At 48.6% G+C, this 19,806-nt stretch overlaps 1 protein-coding gene across 1 annotated transcript in view; it reads right to left on the minus strand.

Moving 5' to 3' along the window:
* Positions 1-1,517: 1,517 nt before the first annotated feature.
* ZNF236 (zinc finger protein 236) overlaps positions 1,518-19,806 on the minus strand; it is an 86,258-nt gene continuing 67,969 nt past the window's right edge. The window contains exons 25-30 of the mRNA XM_065890422.1: positions 11,448-11,635; positions 7,572-7,700; positions 6,567-6,764; positions 4,319-4,448; positions 2,451-2,627; positions 1,518-1,642 (exon numbers count right to left, since the gene is read on the minus strand). Of these exons, the coding sequence (XP_065746494.1) occupies positions 1,518-1,642; positions 2,451-2,627; positions 4,319-4,448; positions 6,567-6,764; positions 7,572-7,700; positions 11,448-11,635 (947 nt within the window). The remainder of the gene's footprint in view (positions 1,643-2,450; positions 2,628-4,318; positions 4,449-6,566; positions 6,765-7,571; positions 7,701-11,447; positions 11,636-19,806) is intronic.

Below are 19,806 nucleotides of genomic sequence, written 5' to 3' on the forward strand. Positions count from 1 at the left end.
CACTATCAATGTTACTTATATACATATGCCAGAAGCGTGAACAACAAAAAATCTAAAGACGCCCCTTCAAAAAATAACAGTAAAATGTCTCTTTCTTCAGGAATCTGAAATGAGCTCCTTTCTTAATATACAAAGTCCATACAATATTTGTATCATAAAACTGCTCTCTTCTGAAACCAGCGAGGCAATGAGAGAGAAAATAAAGGCGATTACTTTTCAGGAAAAACAAAAACAAAAAACCAACCCCAGCTTTATGTCACAATGACAAGGATATCCATTTATTAATAAAATGAATACAATACTGCTCTGAAGTGCTCGCCGGGAGGTAAAAACTGCCGCTCTCTCTGTAACCGGGACTAGAGCTTATTTACAAAATATACCGTTCGGCCACACAGAGGCCCATATATCTGTATATGTACATATGTATTTATATATAGAACATATAAATAATTTCAAAGGAGAGATTCACATGAAGTAAAGAAGTTTCCATCTTTGGAATGCTGTGGGAACGACACGCACTCTGCCCCAGCGCGGGCAGCGCGGGGTAGGATTTGGTTTGGGACATGTTCAACGTGGCACCATTGATGATACTAAAGAATTCCCTGAAATAAAAAAGACACCTGCTTATGCACGAAGAGAAAACCACGGGGCTCATACAGGTTCTTACCCTCAAAGTACAGATACACTTCTTAATTACTGAGGCGGGCAGGGCTGCAGTCCCTTTGTTCCCAGGAGACCATTCTGTGATTCTGGACCTGCAGTGCATGGCTTGTGCTTTCCGCGGTAGCCCGACCCACGTACCCGAGTATCAGCTCGGGCAGCGCGAGTGGCATCACCCCGCGCGGACGGCTGGACCCTCGCGTGTGTGTCAGGCTTACTCTACTCCCCGGGTGTACGCCCCAGACACTGCATTCTTGTCACTAATGATTAGATATTTGTCATGGAGAGAGAACTGGTCCAGCCATCTCTCAAGGTATTAGTTATATTAACTTATGGTAGACTAAAAATCAGAGTCAATTTCTACTAATTTCAAAATTCACAGAGAAAAAGATGGAAAAAACTTCCCTGCGTGTTGTAACGTTTTTTCCGAACTTCATGCACCTATCTTATGTTTGTTTCATGAGCTATGCTTCTTATAACAGAAAGCATGAAGGAAAACCTATCTGGGTTTTTCCACGTTAACTTCTGTCTTTGCTAATACAAAGAAATCACACTACAATGAGAGTCCGATCCAGTTAATTTCTTTTTAACTAGACGCACTGGCCACGGAGCAGGCGAGACTGCTGACGTAGTACCTGAGTTCAGTGATTTGCAGAACAACAGCAACGTGCTTCCACCTTTCCCAGCTTTCTTCCTGAAGTCTCTGAAAGCCAATGATTCTTTAGATAATTTTATAGCTAAAAATTTTATAGCTACTGTGGTAACATTTTTAACACTTGAGGCTTCAAAACAGAAATCCCAAGTGCTTTGTTCTTCTCCACACTTCACTCTGGAAACGTTCTCGGGGCCGGGCTGCGTCAGAACACGTTGGCCAGGGTCTGCCACTCGCTCGCAGGTTCCGGCTCCACCTCATCCAGGTGGAGCGCGCGGCTCAGCACCTCCCCTCCGTGCTCCTGGGGGACGGCGGGTTCCTGCAAGGTTCCTGCCGTGGTGATAAAGAAAGAGTCCCAGACATTCACTAGCACAAAATTATTCACATTTAAATAAGGACAACTTAAACGGAGACAAGAAATTCCTAAGTTGATGTGTTTTCCTTCCCGGTGCAAAAAAAGTCATCTGAGCTGCAGGTTTCATAATTCCGTCGGTGACGACAATTACTGTCACTTGCGTACGAACGCACACAGCGCTCGTTCCCTATGCTCATAAAGCCTATGTTCATATGACATCCTTGAGCGATTACTAATTAATACTAGTGGTAACGACAGGCACAAGTTTTCTAACAGAAAGTAAAGCACGAGGCACTAGCGTGTAGATGTTAGAACTTCCTCTTCCTCAAAAACTTCACAACACGAAGGGTCCTACCCCTGTGGCTCCAGGGAAGCCCTGGGCACTACTCCCGCCACGCTCAGGCCCTCCGACTCCCCTCGTGGTCACAGCACCCAGACCAGCAGAGCGAGCCCAAGACGCAGGCTGTAACCCTCCCTGACTTGTCGGAGACACTCCGCGGGCTGCATTCCAGCCCCCGCCCCAAGCCCCCCGCCCCTGCCTGTCTCCATAAAGGGTGCGGGCATTCCTGGACAACGCGGGAAACAAGGCGGACAGAGGGACGCCCCCGCCCTGCCGGCACCAATGCGGGGGAGTCAGCTCGGGGACACGGAGGCCCGTCTGCGGAGCCACGGGGCACAGACTCGCCTGACCCGGACCCTGAGCCTGAGGCGGGGACGCAGGGCCAAGCCCCCGGACGGCTCAGCGCACAGAGCCGCGCGCGCCGTGCAGCCAGGACGCCTCACCCGCGTAGCCGTGGGCCCGCTTCACGTGCAGCTTCATGTTGCTCTTCTGCGTGAAGCCCATGGCGCAGTAGCTGCACCGGTAGGGCCGCTCCCCCGTGTGCTTCTTCACGTGCACCTGCAGCGCGCTCTTCTGGTTGAAGGCCTTCTCGCAGAGGGTGCAGTGGAATGGCCGCTCCCCTGGGGACAGGCAGCACAGTCAGCGTCCCTGACAGACGGCGCTTGGCGAGCACACACAGCACAGAGCAACTCCGAAGAAGGGATGCGAGTTTAACAGCAGGCTAAGGACGTTCCTCACTCAGGATGCTAACCCACAGGGTTCCAGCAAGGCCACTCCATGGGGAGCCATGAAAGACACCTTGATCAAAAGCTACGGAAAGTCCTAGAAGCACCCAGAAGTAAAGGTAGAGCACATATGGTTCAAACAAAATGTTTCTAACCCATTTTGAGCAGAAAAGCAAAAAGACATTAAGGACATGGGAATCTCAAATCCAACTGACTAAAGTATGGTTTATACAGTATGTGTCAAATGGTACTGAACTGCCTTCAAGCTGACGTGGAAACTGACAAATGGAGGGAAAAGCTGCCACGCGTGACTTCTGCTGGGGGCCCGCCCAGGTGAACGCCCGCCCTACAGCCACACTGCGGAGCCCGGCCCTCCCCACGCAGCATCTCTCTCTGCTTCCACCCCGTGCGGCCCTGGCAGTCCTGCCACCCCTCGCTGTCACGCACCCACTTCCAAGTCCCAGGGACCGGGTCCCTTCCTGCCCCAGGGCCTGGCACGGCCCTTCCCCCTGGCCTTGAAGGCTCTTTCCCACGTGCTCTGCCTCGCTGCCTCTCGGGGTCACGTGCCAGCACCCCTAGGGGTCCTCAGCCCCCCAGGTGTCCCTCCACAGCCGACGACAAAGGAGGTCTTCCTGCAGCTCGCCTAGGACAGGCAGAGTCCTAAAAATGGCCCCCAAGGTCTCCTGCCCTGAACTCTGGGCCTAGGACTATGATGACGTCATGCCTGAGAAACGAGAACGGCCACAGGTGAACTAGGTCGCTCGTCAGATGACTGGGAGTGACCAAAAGGGAGACTGCCCTGCGGGCCCACTCTGATCACACCGCCCTCAGAAGCTGGGATTCTCTGGAGACGGAAGGGGAAGCTGAAGACATCAGGAGCCGGAGTGAGGATGGGGCACCCACGTGAGCAGGGACGTGGCCCCAGTGACAGCCACAGGTGCCCACTTTACACACATGCCAAACCCTTCACGTGCATCTATGCTAGTACAAACGGTGGTCGTTTCTCTTAATTGTGCTTCTGAACGAACGTATTATGAAGTAGCCGCACGGTTGTTTTTCACTCAAGAGCTACTTGCTGGACACCCGGTGGGCGCCGGGTCTGCGCTGACAGGCAAGGGGCGTCCCTGAGGACACATGGCCCGCAGGCCGGGGAGGGCTGCCGGGCACCTGCTGACCACACAGGAGGCCCTCAGGCCAGCCGGGACACCAGCGGGGCAGGGCCTCTCGGGAGGAGGCATCCGTGTGAAGGTGAGTCAGAGACGGCCGGCAAAGGGACAGAAGGGCTGGGAAGACGATGACCCACCAGAGAGCACCAGGAAAAGGGTGGGCGTCAGACAGAGAGCTGGATACGGGGAGAGACCTGCCCGTGGCCAGGGGGCCTCAGGGGCTCAGGGAGGTCTGGTGGGCTCTGCCGGGGGTGCTCAGGGGGAGCCTCTGAGGGCTCTGGCCCGGCTGCCAGGTGAATAGAGGCCTGGAGGGGTGCACAGAAGATCAGAGAGGGTGGGAGGCCGAGCCCGTGGTCCCGAGGAGACGGAGGGGCGGAGGGGGAACGAAGCACGGCTGTGGGGGTCCCGCTGTGCGGTCACCTGTGTGGATGCGGCTGTGTCGCTCCAGCTGGCTTGGTTTGGCAAAGGCCTTCTCACAAGTGTCACATTGGAACACCCTCGGCTTCTGAGAGCTCAAGGAAGGACCGGCTTGATGCGTCTGCATGTGCTCCTGGTAAAGACAAACACACATGTGAACAATACTGAAGATCATAACAGAACTTTACAGACTTGAAACAGGAGAGGAAAAACCGGCGCAGAAAGGCCCGTCAGTGGGAGGAGGACCACGGGCTCGCCTCCGATCGGGACCCTCTGTGGGCGTTCCCGGAGCAGAGTTGGAGGTGGTACCTGGTGGATGGGAGACCCAGGCTCCCCCCGAACCCCTGGGCTGCATCTGGGTGGGGTGGTGTCTCGGCCTCCCTCCCTGTCGGCCACCGTGACAGTTGTTAGAGGACCGGCTGTATATTTTGCAGGATGTCCCTCAACTGAGAGGTGTCTGATGTTTTCCTCATCCCCAGACCAGGGTTGTGGGCTGTGGGGTGTGGGCCGTGGGGAGTACTGTGCCATTTCCATCCCACAATATCATCACTGCTGGCACCGACTCTGATCACACAGGTAGCACCTGTCAGGTTTCTCCGGGGAAGGGCGGCCATTTTTACCCCCTCCCATCACGTGCCCTTGCTGCCGCTCGCCCCTAAGGAGTGGGGCCACCCCCTCTTGGGGGCAGCGTCCACAGGGGCTACTCGGGATTCTTCTACATGGGAGACTAGCCTGTTCAGTCGATCACGTTTCCACCAGTAACGACCATGGAGGTTTTGCACTGTGGGCTATAATCCAATTCTACTTTGTTTTCTTGCCCCGGCTGCTGCAGCTTTGGCCCCTAGGAACTCTTTCACTTGCGCCCGTGTCCCCCGACACGGTCCCGTCATATACTGCATGTGGGTGTGACGGGCACTTTCTTATTTTCTGGCACAATGTAATTTTTTAAAAATTCCAGATTTCTGAAGGTCATCAAGAGAAAGTAACTTATAAGTATTAAAAGGCCAGATTTAGTATTTCAAACTGTAGATGTTTATGGAAGAGTTATGTCTATATATAGTAACATATACGATTTTAAACATCTTACATTTTCTTGAACCATTTTTATTCTTTTCCCTCTTCAAAAGGATTTCTTCTCTATCAGGCTGTAACGTTAGTATAGTTATAATTTCTGTACTGTCTACTAAGAGCTCAGTGCAGGCCTTAAGTGCTTTATATTCCTCAAACTAACCCTAAAATGTAAGTATCAACACCCTTATTTTATAAAGCAGGAAACTGAAGCTGCAGACGGTACGTGACCCGACCAGGAGCACAGAGGCTCTAAGTGGCAGAGGCAGAGGCACACAGAGGTCGGGCGGGGCTGGGGGCCCCTCAGGCATAAGGAGTGCTCGCCGACCTCGCCGACCTCGCCGACCTCGGGCTGCAGCCTCTGCAAGAAGACTTCGTTGGACAGTCAGTGTTTTGCTTTTAAAAACGAACACGGAGTCCTCTTTTCAGAACACATTAATGCTGGGGCTTCTCATCTCAGAAAACAGTAGAAAAAGAGGCGAGAGGTGCCAGGCAGATGGAGGCCTGGAGAACAGAAACCCGGCTTGCTGACTGACCGCCTCCTCTAAAGGCCCTGAAAAAGGAAGCGTGGGATTCACTGTGCGATCAAGCGCCACTGGATTCTCGTGCTTTTGGTAACTAAGCGGCAGCAGAGGAGGGGCTCTGGCCCGGAAGTCAGAGGCCTGGGCACTCCCCCTGACCGGTGGTCCTGGAAGTCACATCACAGTACCCTTCCTCATTCTTTCCTCTACTGTGTGGACGTCCCAGAGTGGGACCCTCAGGTTGTCCCCAATGACTGGCAGCTACGAACAACGCTGACCTAACCCTGAGCTCGGGAGGGCATATATGCCTTCGTGCCAACTCTCATGGTGGGAGCCGCTCTCGCGTGGTTAGGTATCGCCTAATTCCCCTGCAGGACGCCAGACCAATTCTGCAGCCTGCCAGCCATCACGAAGTTCCTGCCTCCCCAGAGCCCTGCTCATAGGTGCCGACAGAGCTCTCGTACGTGTCCCCGCGATGGGAGAAACGGCATCTCAAGGTGATCTGTAAATATGTTCACCTCCACGGGCCTTTCCTCGAAAAGAGACGGGAACCGTGTCGCTCACTAGGAAGAGTCCTGACCCCACTGAGTCCTAGGCCTGTGCAGCGCCTCTGACCTGAAGCGAAGAGCAGCGACGCTGGCGGGAGGGGGGCGGGGGCGTACCTTGAGGTGCGTGGCGCGCTTGAAGGCCTTCCTGCACACGGGGCAGACGTGGATGCGCTCCCGGCCGTGCATCTCCTTGCTGTGGTGCAGCAGCAGGGCGGCCGAGGCGAAGGTGCGGCCACACTCCAGGCACTGGTGCAGCCGGCCCTCCTTCTCGGGCTGCCCACCCTGGGCCAGGTTAGGAGACACGTCTGTCACCTGGAGTGGGTCAGAAATCCTGGCTTGACGGGACCGGCGCGAGGGGTACAGGCAGCCCCGCCCCGAACCCAGCCCCCGAGCTCGGCTGTCATCTGTGGGAGGCGGCCGGCCTCCTGGCCTCCCGTGGGAGCAGCTGCAACAAGCAGCTCAGGCGTGCCTCAAGCACGCTGACCCGGCAGGCTCTGGGAAGTGGAGCGCGGCGCCGGCTGGCACCCCAGCCGCAGACCCGGCCCCCAGGTCACTTGTCGTGGCCACTGCGGGCGAGGTCCTCAGCCCTCGTCTTTACTTCTCTGCAAAGTTCCAGGAGTTTTTAGGCCTTTATATGTGGAACTCTGTCATTTACTACGTGTTTGTCCACCCTCACCCCCGCTGCCAAACTGCGTTTAAGAAAAAGGACTAGTCAAAGGAGAAATAGGTCATGTACACACACGGGAACGTGTATACTATGAAAAAGTGTAGCAAGACTTGAAAGAATCAGCAAAGGTATGACAGGAAATCCTACAAAAGGAACAAAGGCAAGTAAATGGCCACGTGCAATCTGATCAGTGGGCAAATAAAGAAGATACTGATAGATTTAAAACTACACTTCCGCATTACTGGAAAATCATGGAACAAACGAGACCCAGTGCTAACCCCCCACCTCTGGGTCCTCCCTGCTCAGCACCCGCTCGTCTCTCGGGAGACATACCTCCTCAGGCTGGCGCCGAGCCCGGCCATGCAGGACTCTCCAGGACCCTCCATCCCATCCCTTCTGAAGCTACGTTTTTTGAAAACTATGAGAGGTTGTGGATAAAACGTGTGCTGTACCTGATAGGCGATTTCTTCACAGGCTGCCGACGGCTGTGGAGTGGGGCTCACCAGGATGACCTGGGGCGAGCCCGCACCCCCAGGGCCCGAGAGAGCGGGGTCCGTGAGCAAGGCTGGGAACTGCTGACCCTGGCAGAGGTGATTACTGCTTTAGAAGTTGTGACATGATCAAATCCAGTTGTAATTTAAAAGATCTCTTATGGTGCAGTAACTTCGGAAAACAAGCTGGCAGGTCCTCAAACGCTAACCACAGAATCACCATATGACTCGGCAATTCCGCTCAGAGAAACGAAAACCTACATCCACTTGAAACCGTGTACAGGAATGTGCACAGCTGCACTATTCACAACAGCCCAAACAGGCAGAGAACCCCGATATCCATGAACTGATGAACCGACAGACAAAACGTGGTACAGCTGTACAACGGAACAGTATTCACCAATAAAACAGAATGGTGACGACACGCCTACAACGTGTGCAAGCCAGCGAAGGAGGCCGGTCACAAGGGCCAGCGTCTTGTGATGCCATTTATGGGAAGCGCCCAGAATCGGCAAATCTACAGAGAGTGGATCAGTGGTTGCCAGGGGCTGGGGGAGGCCTGCGGGGGTGGGGTGGATCTGGGGTCGAGGGAGCGACTTGGGGAGTGACTGCTAACTGCTAATGGGACCAGGGTTCTTCTCAGGTGATGAGCTGTTCTAAAATTAGATATGCTGATGGTTGTACAGCTCTGCAAATAGACTACAGACCATTAAATCACACACTTTAAACACATGGGTGAACTTTACGATATATAAATTATATCTCAGTAACCTTGTAAAAAATACGCATATATAAAGAACATTTGTTTAAAAATCGACATAAAAACTACTTTGAGTCTTACTGCCATGCCAGCACACCTTTATCAACTGACTGTGAATCTGAGACAGAGAGAGAGAATGGATGTGGTGAGGGCAATGCAGGGAATGAGTGCAGAGATGAAGTTCAACCTAAAGGAACCAACACTACTGCAAACGCGGGCTCCATACTAAGAACACAACTCGAACTGCTACAATTAAAGCTGATTCTAAGTGTATTTCACACATCCTCAAAACATTCACTCAAAACCATGGATTTGAAGACTCCCCACCAATGCACGATGCTAAGGGGTAAGGGGTCACACGGCCACACAGAACATGGCCCATGTCGCTGGGGGCCTGCAAGCTGAAGGAGAGGCCTGCTGCTCAATGCCCTCACGGGACTGACACAGGCTGAGCCCCAACCGGGAGGACAGAGGCGAGGAGCGGGCGGGGAGATGAAACGCAGGGCCAGACGGCGCTGTGAACACTTCCTCCACCAGAGGATTTTAGGTGCACTTCTTACTGCAAAGACGCCGCCCAAGGCAGATGGGGAAACAAAGGCAACGGGGTAGAATATGGGACATATGGGGCAGAAAATAAATTTACAAGGTCATCTAGATTCTAGAAAAAAGAGAGCTTCAATTAAGGTTCTTTACTTTCCATAGGCAATTTTTTAAAGAGTGAAATAATATTTTAGGTGTCTCCATCCATCAGTCCAATTTTCTCACACAAACGTGGGATGGACTGAAAAGTTCCTATGTCCCCTAATAAAGCATCATGCCCACTGCCCGCCCACACAGGGAAGCCGGCTGAATATTGCTATCTTTAAGTAGCAGTTACTGCTGCACTTCTACGTGTCTGTGGCTGGCTTTGGCCCCCACTCTGATTAGACAGTTGGTACCCAATTTTGAAAAATTAATCAAATTTGTCAATCAAAATTAATAAATTCACATTTCCTTATTTTATGAATCAAGAACAAATACAACTGCTGGCCAGAAATTCTGACACACCTGAAGAAGTGCTGGCTCAATAAATTCATATATTCCCAACTAAAGCTAAGACATTTGAGACTCTTAGCTCATACAGGTTTATCAAGGGGAAATGACAATTCCTTTTTGTTTTGAAATGACAACACTGTAGAAGAGATCAGCAGTTGTCAGGGGGAAGGGGAAGCAGATGTGGCTAAAAGGGCAACCTGAGGGATCCTTGTGGGGATGGGCGTGTTCTGCGTCCTGACTGTGCCAATGACAACACCTGGAGGGTGCGGTGCCCTGGTTTTACAAGATGCTACCACTGGAGAAACTGGGTAGGGGGTCTACGGGATCTGTGTTATTTCTTACAACTGCCTGCGAATCCACAATTATCTCAAAATAAAAAATCTTAATTAAAAAGAATCCTGAACACGACGTGATTTACTAGCTCACGGCTGGTGTTCCGAAGGCTCGTGTTAAGTACTCTTAATGCAAATGCCCTGATTCAAAAACCAAGTGCCTTATAAAATAAATGCTCAACAATCAGCTATACTTACAGAAATGATGACCTGAATCCGCTAAAATGGCATCATCTAGAAGTCACTTATTTTTGGTTTGTATTATTACTTGCAGTCTGTTTCTTTGCTATATTTCATTTACACTGAGGTGGAAATTGTAATAATTCTCATTCTCCCAGTGCACATGAATTTTGTAGACCCCTCAACTGCTCAGGGGGCCCAGGCTGCTGAGTCAAAATCGCCTGGGAGGGAGCGTTCTGGTCGGCCGGGACAGAAGTCCCTCGCATGCAGTGTCCCACGTGTTCCCCGGGGAAAGGGCCGGGCATGCTGGCAGGGGATCTCACAGGGCGTGAGCCCAAAGCGAGCAGAGGACACGTGACCGTTCTACAAAGGGAAAAGAGCGAGGACCTAGAAGAGGTAACCCATCTTCCTGCAGTCAAAACAGCCAGCACGCACCTGTGGCAGGATCAGAAGAGACCCTGCTCTGGATGCCACAGCCGTCAGCGTTTCCCTGCACAGTGAGAGCCCAGAGCAGAGACGAGGCTCCAGCCAGGAGAGCAGGTGACTATCTACTCCGCTGCCCAGCCTGCCTCTTCACAGCCAGTGACACGCACAGCTGGGCACACGCACAGCCAGGGACATGCACAGCCGGCGACACGCACAGCCAGGCACACGCACAGCCAGGGACACGCATAGCTGGGTACACGCACAGCCGGGCACACGCACAGCCAGGGACACGCACAGCCAGTGACATGCACAGCCGGGCACACGCAGAGCCGGGCACACGCACAGCCAGCGACACGCACAGCCGGGCACACACACAGCCAGGCACACGCACAGCCGGGCACACGCACAGACAGGGACCAGCAGACAGGTTCGCTGTCGAAACTCCTACAGCGCTTTACTACAGGGATTCATCACTGTAATTAATCATCCTTTCTCATGAGTTTTCTAATTAAGCTGTGAAAGGTTTTTCGGCATCTTAAGCTCAATGCGTTATCTAAAATGTACACCCTTCTATCCAGCACATCTCCTGCAGGGATTCATCTAAGAACATAAGTGATGCAGAGCATAAGAATTTCCACCCTACTAATAACAAACCCTGGATGCAACGCGGTGCGCCTCAGTAAACTCATCTACAAGACGAACGGTGGTACAGTCATTACAAACGTCTGCGCTGCTAAAATCACTGATGGGAAGATATTCACAATATAATTAATGAGAGGGGGAAAAGTTTACACTACACGATATATACGTGAGCTCATTTCTGTAAAAGTTAGAAAATACGCATCTGTACGTATGAATAGAAAGGTTTAGAAGCGTAGACACACTCAAACGTTAAGTGCAGTTCCGTTTGGGTAGTGGATTTTTTTAAATGCTTTTCTGTATTGTCTGGATTTTCTTGTACTCCCCACTTTAACAAATTACTTTTTCAATTTAATCAGAAAAAAACCACTTCAGCTTTGAAAGAGCGTATTCAGAACACACACTCAGGAAAGTGATAAGTTCCCCGGGACGACCCCGTGGGGCAGGGGGAACACAGGAACTCACCTGAGAAGCGATGTTGAGCGTGACCGTGTCCAGCCCCCCGGAGAGCAAACCCTGAGTGTCAGCCAGGGTCAGCGTGACACTGGCCTCTGCCCCCACTCCCGATGAGGACATGACCAGGTTCTGGGCAGATGTGGCAGATGGGGACATGGGTGTTGTCAAAGGCAGGCTTCCAGCTGTGGCATTAAGTTCTACAGAAGAGGCAAAACGGGAAAGTAGGTAAGTCCAATGTTATTCGCACGGGAAGACAATCTTCATAAAGGAACGCATCTGTCATAATCAGCATTTACGTCGCCTGAGCTCGCGAAAGTGCACGAAGGCAATCACAGTATCTTTGATTCCAACGTTATGGCAAGGCTTCTGTAAATATCTACATGTCCTTACACGTAAATGTACTCTGCTTCTGAAGTGTAAACAGAGAAAAAAGCCGTAAAAGAGAGTGAAAAAGTGACCCTAAGGCCCAGTCACCGCTGCCAGTGCAGAAGGAGACTCAGACAAGAATTTCCAGGACACTGTCCTCATCCAGGACCAGAGACCAGCCTGGAGAGAGGAATGAAACGGGACCCACTGAGCGACAACCAGCTCCACAGTGTAACATCTGACAACTCTGCTTCCGTTCACCTATTCTGAAACACAGGCAATCAAAATCAACCTCATGCAATCCTTTAAATACTAATTTATCCTGCAGGACACCTTAATTTTCTTTGGAGAACAAAACAAAATACTATAATATTTTCCCCTTGTAGCTAACGATATAACAGAAAGGAAGACGTCTGGGACAGATCGGGCAAAGAAAGGAAGGCCTTCTCTTCCACAACACTGAAACTCATGCACCTACTGGCAAACGAAATGGGCGTAGCATGGTATTATCAAAGTCCTGTGGCGGGCACCAACACAACACAACTGTTTAAAGTTTTTACTTGTAAGCATAACACACATGCACATGCACGTGTACACACACGCACGCACAATTCTCACAAGCTGTCCTTCCATTCATCTAGCAAACGTGACTTATCACCCACTTGCGTCAGCCACCGTTCCAGGTGCTAGCGACCCCAAGATGACACCTAAAGCAGAAATTCCGAACACTAGTCCCTAGTTAGGTCTGAACACAAAACACCACGAGACTCCCGCGGTCCTCTGCTGAGACCTGGGTCTGCCCGAGTCGGGCACAGGGAACCAGGCTACTTACTTGTAACTGGCGTCCTCCACAGATCCACACTCCCGGAGTCCCACACTGTGCGGCACACACCTGGAACCTTCAAAAGCAGTACAACCATTAGGAGGCTGGGAGTCTCCGCTCTGAAGCAGCCACGCGGCTCCCGAGAACCTCGCCAGCCCCCCCTCGCTCGCGTCTGCACAGCGCGCGTGCCCGGCCGCCAGGACGGGAGGGGAGTGTGGATCTGCGGAGGTACCCGGGCTACCTCCTCACCGGGCATCCCCTCCACACACCCGAACTCTCGCAAACGCATGCAGGTGTGACGCCATCGGGAGGGGTGAGGATGAACAAGAAGGACCCTGCAGGACCTGGCGAGGAGCAGCTCCACGAGCTGCCGTTCAGTCAGAACCCTAAGGAGAGGATGGGGCCGGCCGCAGGGCGCGGGCTGGGAGAAGCACGGTGGTGTGAGGGCCACGTCGGCCAAGAGCACCCCACGGGCTCAGGGATCGTCCCGGAGTAGCCACGGGACTCCAGACCTCACCACAACTCCTGCAACTAAGGAGACACAGACCTTCTCCCCTTCCGACCAGTGAACTACGTCCGCCGTTCTGAGGATGGTTAAGGTACTGGAAGGTTCCAGGACGTGCAGCACAAGGAGTGCAAAGAGAAAACAGGAGCTTGCGAGTTCATTAACTAAGGTGAACCCTGACACAAAGTTCAGAGAAAAGGCTGAACAACTTCACAGAAGGCCAGAGCTCATACTTCAACTCAAACAGTGTGGTGGTGACGCAACCTTTAATGATGTTCTTACTTCAAGAGACTTCCCACAAGAAGGATGACCCTAGTTCAGGCAGAACTAGTCTCAATACGGTCGTAAAGAACCTGTGTTTAAAAATTTTCTTACGCATGCAATTAAATGATTAAAATAATAAAAAGCTGTAATTATATTTGTTTAATATAGAGCTCTTAGCCATATGAAAGTATTTGCTTAAAGCTCTAGAAGCCATAATTTAAAATTCAAATTAAATACTCTTAACAGGAAAATTAAGATTCAGTACTGAAGTAAACACTGTCGACGCTTACTTTTAGTTCCCACTTATTTTTTCTTATTTCTTCTATTCCCCTAGGACATATCACAGCCACCTAAGCCCTACTTCACTTCATGACTCTAACTCAAAAAGAGTAATCTTTAAAGGATTAACAAGTTCTGTATGTTCACCAAACCCACCGTTTTCAGTCTTTTTGGGGATACGTCTTCACAGCCTCTAAGAAAACTTAATGATAATTTTGGAGGGTTTCATAACAAACTGACAAGGTGTGAGATCACTTTCTTCTTGAGATTAACAAAAAAGTGGTGAGAGGAGGCGGGGAGTCGGGAACAGGAACGGTGCCCTGACTGGCCTCACCCCCAGGAAGAGCGGGAAGAGCGTCTGATGGTAAAGTGCACCCACTGGTAGGGGCCGTTAACATTTCTGAGCTGTTGGGAAGTAAGTAACTGACTGTACTTAAATCTAGGAGAAACGGAGGTCAAAATAACCTCACAAAGAACTAGTAAACAAAGAACTGATCCTTCTCTCACTGAAAGCAGAACTCAATCCATTCACCAACATTACCTTAAAAAGGGACTCAGATGACAATGAACACACGGCGACCCAGAACCTATGGGATGCGGCAAAACCAGTTCCAAGAGGGAAGTTTCTAGCAATACAGTCCTACCTCAAGAAACAAGAAACATCTCAAATAAACAACCTAACCTTACACCTAAAGGAATTAGAGAAAGAAGAACAAAAAAACCCCCCAAAGTTAGCAGAAGGAAAGAAATCATAAAGATCAGATCAGAAATAAACAAAAAAGAAATCAAGGAACCAATAGCAAAGATCAATAAAACTGAAAGCTGGTTCTTTGAGAAGATAAACAAAAGTGATAAACCATTAGCCAGACTCATCAAGAAAAAAAGGGAGAAGACTCAAATCAACAGAATTAGAAATGGAAAAGGAGAAGTAACAACTGACACTGCAGAAATACAAAGGATCATGAGAGATTGCTACAAGCAACTCTATGCCAATAAAATGGACAACCTGGAAGAAATGGACACATTCTTAGAAATGTACAACCTTCCGAGACTGAACCAGGAAGAAATAGAAAATATAAACAGATCAATCACAAGCACAGAAATTGAGACTGTGATTAAAAATCTTCCAGCAAACAAAAGCCCAGGACCAGATGGCTTCACAGGCGAATTCTACCAAACATTTAGAGGAGAGCTAACACCTATCATTCTCAAACTCTTCCAAAATATAGCAGAGGGAGGAACACTCCCAAACTCGTTCTATGAGGCCACCATCACCCTGACACCAAAACCAGACAAGGATGTCACAAAAAAGAAAACTACAGGCCAATATCACTGATGAACATAGATGCAAAAATCCTCCACGAAATACTAGCAAACAGAATCCAACAGCACATTAAAAAGGATCATACACCATGATCAGGTGGGGTTTATCCCAGCAATGCAAGGATTCTTCAGTATATGCAAACCAATCAATGTGACACACCATATTAACAAACTGAAGGAGAAAAACCATATGATCATCTCAATAGATGCAGAAAAAGCTTTCAACAAAATTCAACACCGATTTATGATAAAAACCCTCCAGAAAGTTGGCATAGAGGGAACTTACCTCAACATAATAAAAGGCCGTATATGACAAACCCACAGCCAACATCATTCTTAATGGTGACAAACTGAAACCATCTCCACTGAGATCAGGAACAAGACAAGGTTGCCCACCCTCACCACTATTATTCAACATAGTTTTGAAATTTTTAGCCACAGCCATCAGAGATGAAAAAGAAATAAAAGGAATCCAAATCGGAAAAGAAGAAGTAAAGCTGTCACTGTTTGCAGATGACATGATGCTATACACAGAGAATCCTAAAGATGCTACCAGAAAACTACTAGAGCTAATCAATGAATTCGGTAAAGTAGCAGGATACAAAACTAATGCACAGAATCTCTTGCATTCCTATACACTAATGATGAAAAATCTGAAAGAGAAATTAAGGAAGCACTCCCATTTACCACTGCCACAAAAAGAATAAAATACCTAGGAATAAATCTACCCAAGGAGACAAAAGACCTGTATGCAGAAAACTATAAGACACTGATGAAAGAAATTAAAGATGATACAAAGAGATGGAGAGATATACCATATTCTTGGATGGGAAGAATCAACATTGTGAAAATGACTCTACTACCCAAAGCAATCTACAGATTCAGTGCAATCCCTATCAAACTACCAATGGCATTTTTCACAGAACTAGAACAAAAAAATGCACAATTTGTATGGAAACACAAAAGACCCCGAGGAGCCAAAGCAGTCTTGAGAAAGAAAAACGGAGCTGGAAGAATCAGGCTCCCGACTTCAGAATATACTACAAAGCTACAGTAATCAAGACAGTATGGCACTGGCACAAAAACAGAAATACAGATCAGTGGAACAGGATAGGAAGCGCAGAGATAAACCCACGCACATATGGTCACCTTATCTTTGATAAAGGAGGCAAGAATATACAATGGAGAAAAGACAGCCTCTTCAATAAGTGGTGCTGGGAAAACTGGACAGCTACATGTAAAAGAATGAAATTAGAACACTCCTTAACACCACACACCCAAATAAACTTAAAATGGATTAAAGACCTATACATAAGGCCAGACACTATAAAACTCTCAGAGGAAAACATAGGCAGAACACTCTATGACATAAGTCACAGCAAGATCCTTATTGACCCACCTCCTAGAGAAATGGAAATAAAAACGAAAATAAAGAAATGGGACCTAATGAAACTTCAAAGCTTCTGCACAGCAAAGTAAACCATAAACAAGATCAAAAGACAACCCTCAGAATGGGAGAAAATATTTGCAAATGAAGCAACTGACAAAGGACCGATCTCCAAAATTTACGAGCAGCTCATGCGCAGCTCAATATCAAAAAAACAAACAACCCCATCCCAAAACTGAGCGGAAGAGCTATACAGACATTTCTCCAAAGATATACAGACAACAAACATGAAAAAATGCTCAGCATCACTAATCATTAGAGAAATGCAAATCAAAACTATAATGAGGTACCACCTCACACCAGTCAGAATGACCATATCATGAAAAAATCTACAAACAGTATGGGGGGGTTCCTTAAAAAACTACAAATAGAACTACCATATGACCCAGCAATCCCACTACTGGGCATATACCCTGAGGAAACCATAATTCAAAAAGAGTCACGTACCACAATGTTCACTGCAGCTCTACTTAGCCAGGACATGGAAGCAACCTAAGTGTACACCGACAGATGAATGGATAAAGAAGATGTGGCACATGTATACAATGGAATATTACTGAGCCATAAAAAGAAACGAAATTGAGTTATTTGTAGGGAGGTGGATGGACCTAGAGTCTGTCGTACAGAGTGAAGTAAGTCAGAAAGAGAAAAAATACCGTATGATGCTAATGCATATATATGGAATCTAACAAAAAAAAAAAGGTTCTGAAGAACCTCGGGGCAGGACAGGAATAAAGATGCAGATGCAGAGAATGGACCTGAGGACACGGGGAGGGGGAAGGGTGAGCTGGGACGAAGTGAGAGAGTGGCATGGACATATATACACTACCAAATGTAAAACAGAGAGCTTGTGGGAAGCGGCCGCATAGCCCAGGGAGATCAGCTGGGTGTTTTGTGACCACCTAGAGGGGTGGGATAGGGAGGGTGGGAGGGAGGGAGACGCAAAAGAGAAGAGATATGGGGATATATGTATATGTACAGCTGACTCACTCTGTTGTACAGCAGAAACTAACACACCACTGTAAAGCAATCATACTCCAATAAAGATGTTTAAAACAAATAAATAAATAAATAAAGTATTCTAAAATCAAAAAAAAAAAAAAAAAGGGACTCAGGTAAGAACAAAAAGACAATGTTAAATTCCTTAAAAAGCTGTGCTAAATTTCAAGCCTCTACTAATAATAACTTTCTGCCTCTGAAAGGGTACTTATAGAATACGTGCCCATGTTCTAGGAAAACCCTTTGTCGTGGGTGTTACCTGGATCGGATCTGGAAATGGCCTTCAAACCCATATCACACATCTGAACAAAAGCACATGCTTTCGTCCTGGATGTGAAATTCTGACTCATCGGGGCACATCGACTTATTTGTAAATCCCTAAATGGTAATAGCCTACTTCCAACTAAGGCGCCAAGAGCCCAAAAGCTGCCCTAGAAGCTGGCAGCCCACCACGCGCTGCTCACACAGAGAGTTAACGACGACAACCAGGCGCACAGTCACCATGCTCGTCCCCTGCCCGTGAGACCATCACCCTGTATCTGTGGAGGCAGATGTACAAGGTGGAACATCCATTGTCTGACTCACAGAAGACAGATGCTTTCCACAGGTGATCAAGGGCCTGCAACATGACTTTCACGAGGTGACACCGAAAGTTTGTATTTTGGTGCTCATCTTGGAAGAGGCGTGTTTAATCTCAAAGTCACTTCAATTCCAGTTCTTATTGGTGTGGCCTGAAGCTCGGCCTGGGACTGACTGATTCTAAGATAAATGTTGCCCATTAAGATGCAATCTCTTGACAATAGGATATAGATGAAATCAGCCTCTTAATTATAAATAGCACTAGTGGAATACGCAAACCTATCTAAAAACATCTGCTTAGAGTCAAGGATCAAGTGGTTCAGCGTATGAAGAATCTTTTCCTATATTCAGGATTATTCGAAGATGCCAAAGGTATTTGAGATCGTAATACAACTGAGTTGCTTATATAAAATTAATCCTGTATTTATAATAACTGCTACTACATTATTAAACAAATGTCCTTTAGTTATGAGCACATCTTTTATTTTCTAATATCATGAAACTCCTGAAAAAATTTTTTTTAATAAGGTACCAAATTAAGCTAAAGTAGCGTCAAAAAAGAAGAAGAGAGAAAAGTTCTCAGCTGGCTATACAACAATAAGTCTTAAGAGAGAAAAAAAAAAATTAAATCAGAAGAAAGGGGCCTGCGTGTTGTTTTTAAAGAAACATCAGTGCACGGCATACAGGAGCCCTGTACACAACTGACCGCTCTTCCCCTGCCCGTGAGACCATCACTCTGTATCTGTGGAGGCAGATGTACAAGGTGGAACACCCATTGTCTGACTCACAGAAGACAGAGGTTTAAAGAAATACAGGTGGCCAGAACAGAGCCCTCTGCGTTCCTGGGCTCTCCCTCCATCCCCTTCTCCATTCTGATCAGAACATCACCAGCTTTAAGTAATCTGCTGTACCAGCGAACGTCCAGGGTCACCAAGTAGCGCAAAACACCCCTCCATTTAAAGGGAAACACCTAAAACTCTCCTTGTCTTTCCATCGATTTGCCCAGGACTCACTACAGACATGAAGCAGGGCTTCCAAGGAGATGTAAGATTCCACCACCTACAGCCAGTTTACTCCTCAGGGAAGCAGGAGGCGGGGAGAGCCTGACATCCCAGCATTCCAGGACAGAGACCCCCACCAGAGCGTGACACCACTCATTCGGGCCAAACACAAGAGACACATCTTCACGTTGCAACACGCACCGCGCACCACGCACCACGCAGGGTGAGAGAGGTGATCAGAGCCCCAGAGGTGATGAGAAAGAACACAGTGTCTAGTCCTTTACAAAAAGACACAAACTAAGACTTCCAGGAAACAGCTGCAGAAACAAGTTTGCTATGTAACTTGAGTAGTACATGATATACTGTAGAAGTCTTACCTATTACAGGCTAAATTATAACCTGAAAGTACTAGCTTTCATAGCCAATTATAATATAAAACAAAATTCCCCTTAATTGCAAACAAAACCAAAAGACTCTCATTTCAAATTAATAAGTACAAGAATTCAGTTCTGGGATACAATTTTCTTAGAGCCCCAAAATTAAACAAGCAAACCGACGCAGGAGGGACAGAGCTAAAAGCAAAGTAGAGACGGGAACACACGGAGAGCAGTGGTACAGTGGAAACGGTCATCGGCCGCAAGTCCAGATTTTGCATCTGCCCAGATCCGCCAACACGTGATTCCAACCAGGCTCTTAAGCAGCCGGGTGTCAGTTCACCCTTCAGCAAAGGGGAGGGGTGGACAGAAAGCCCCTCAGGGTCCTGAGTGGAACCTCACTGTGTG

This window comes from Phocoena phocoena, chromosome 13 (genome assembly GCF_963924675.1).
Source record: "Phocoena phocoena chromosome 13, mPhoPho1.1, whole genome shotgun sequence".
Taxonomy (NCBI): domain Eukaryota; kingdom Metazoa; phylum Chordata; class Mammalia; order Artiodactyla; family Phocoenidae; genus Phocoena; species Phocoena phocoena.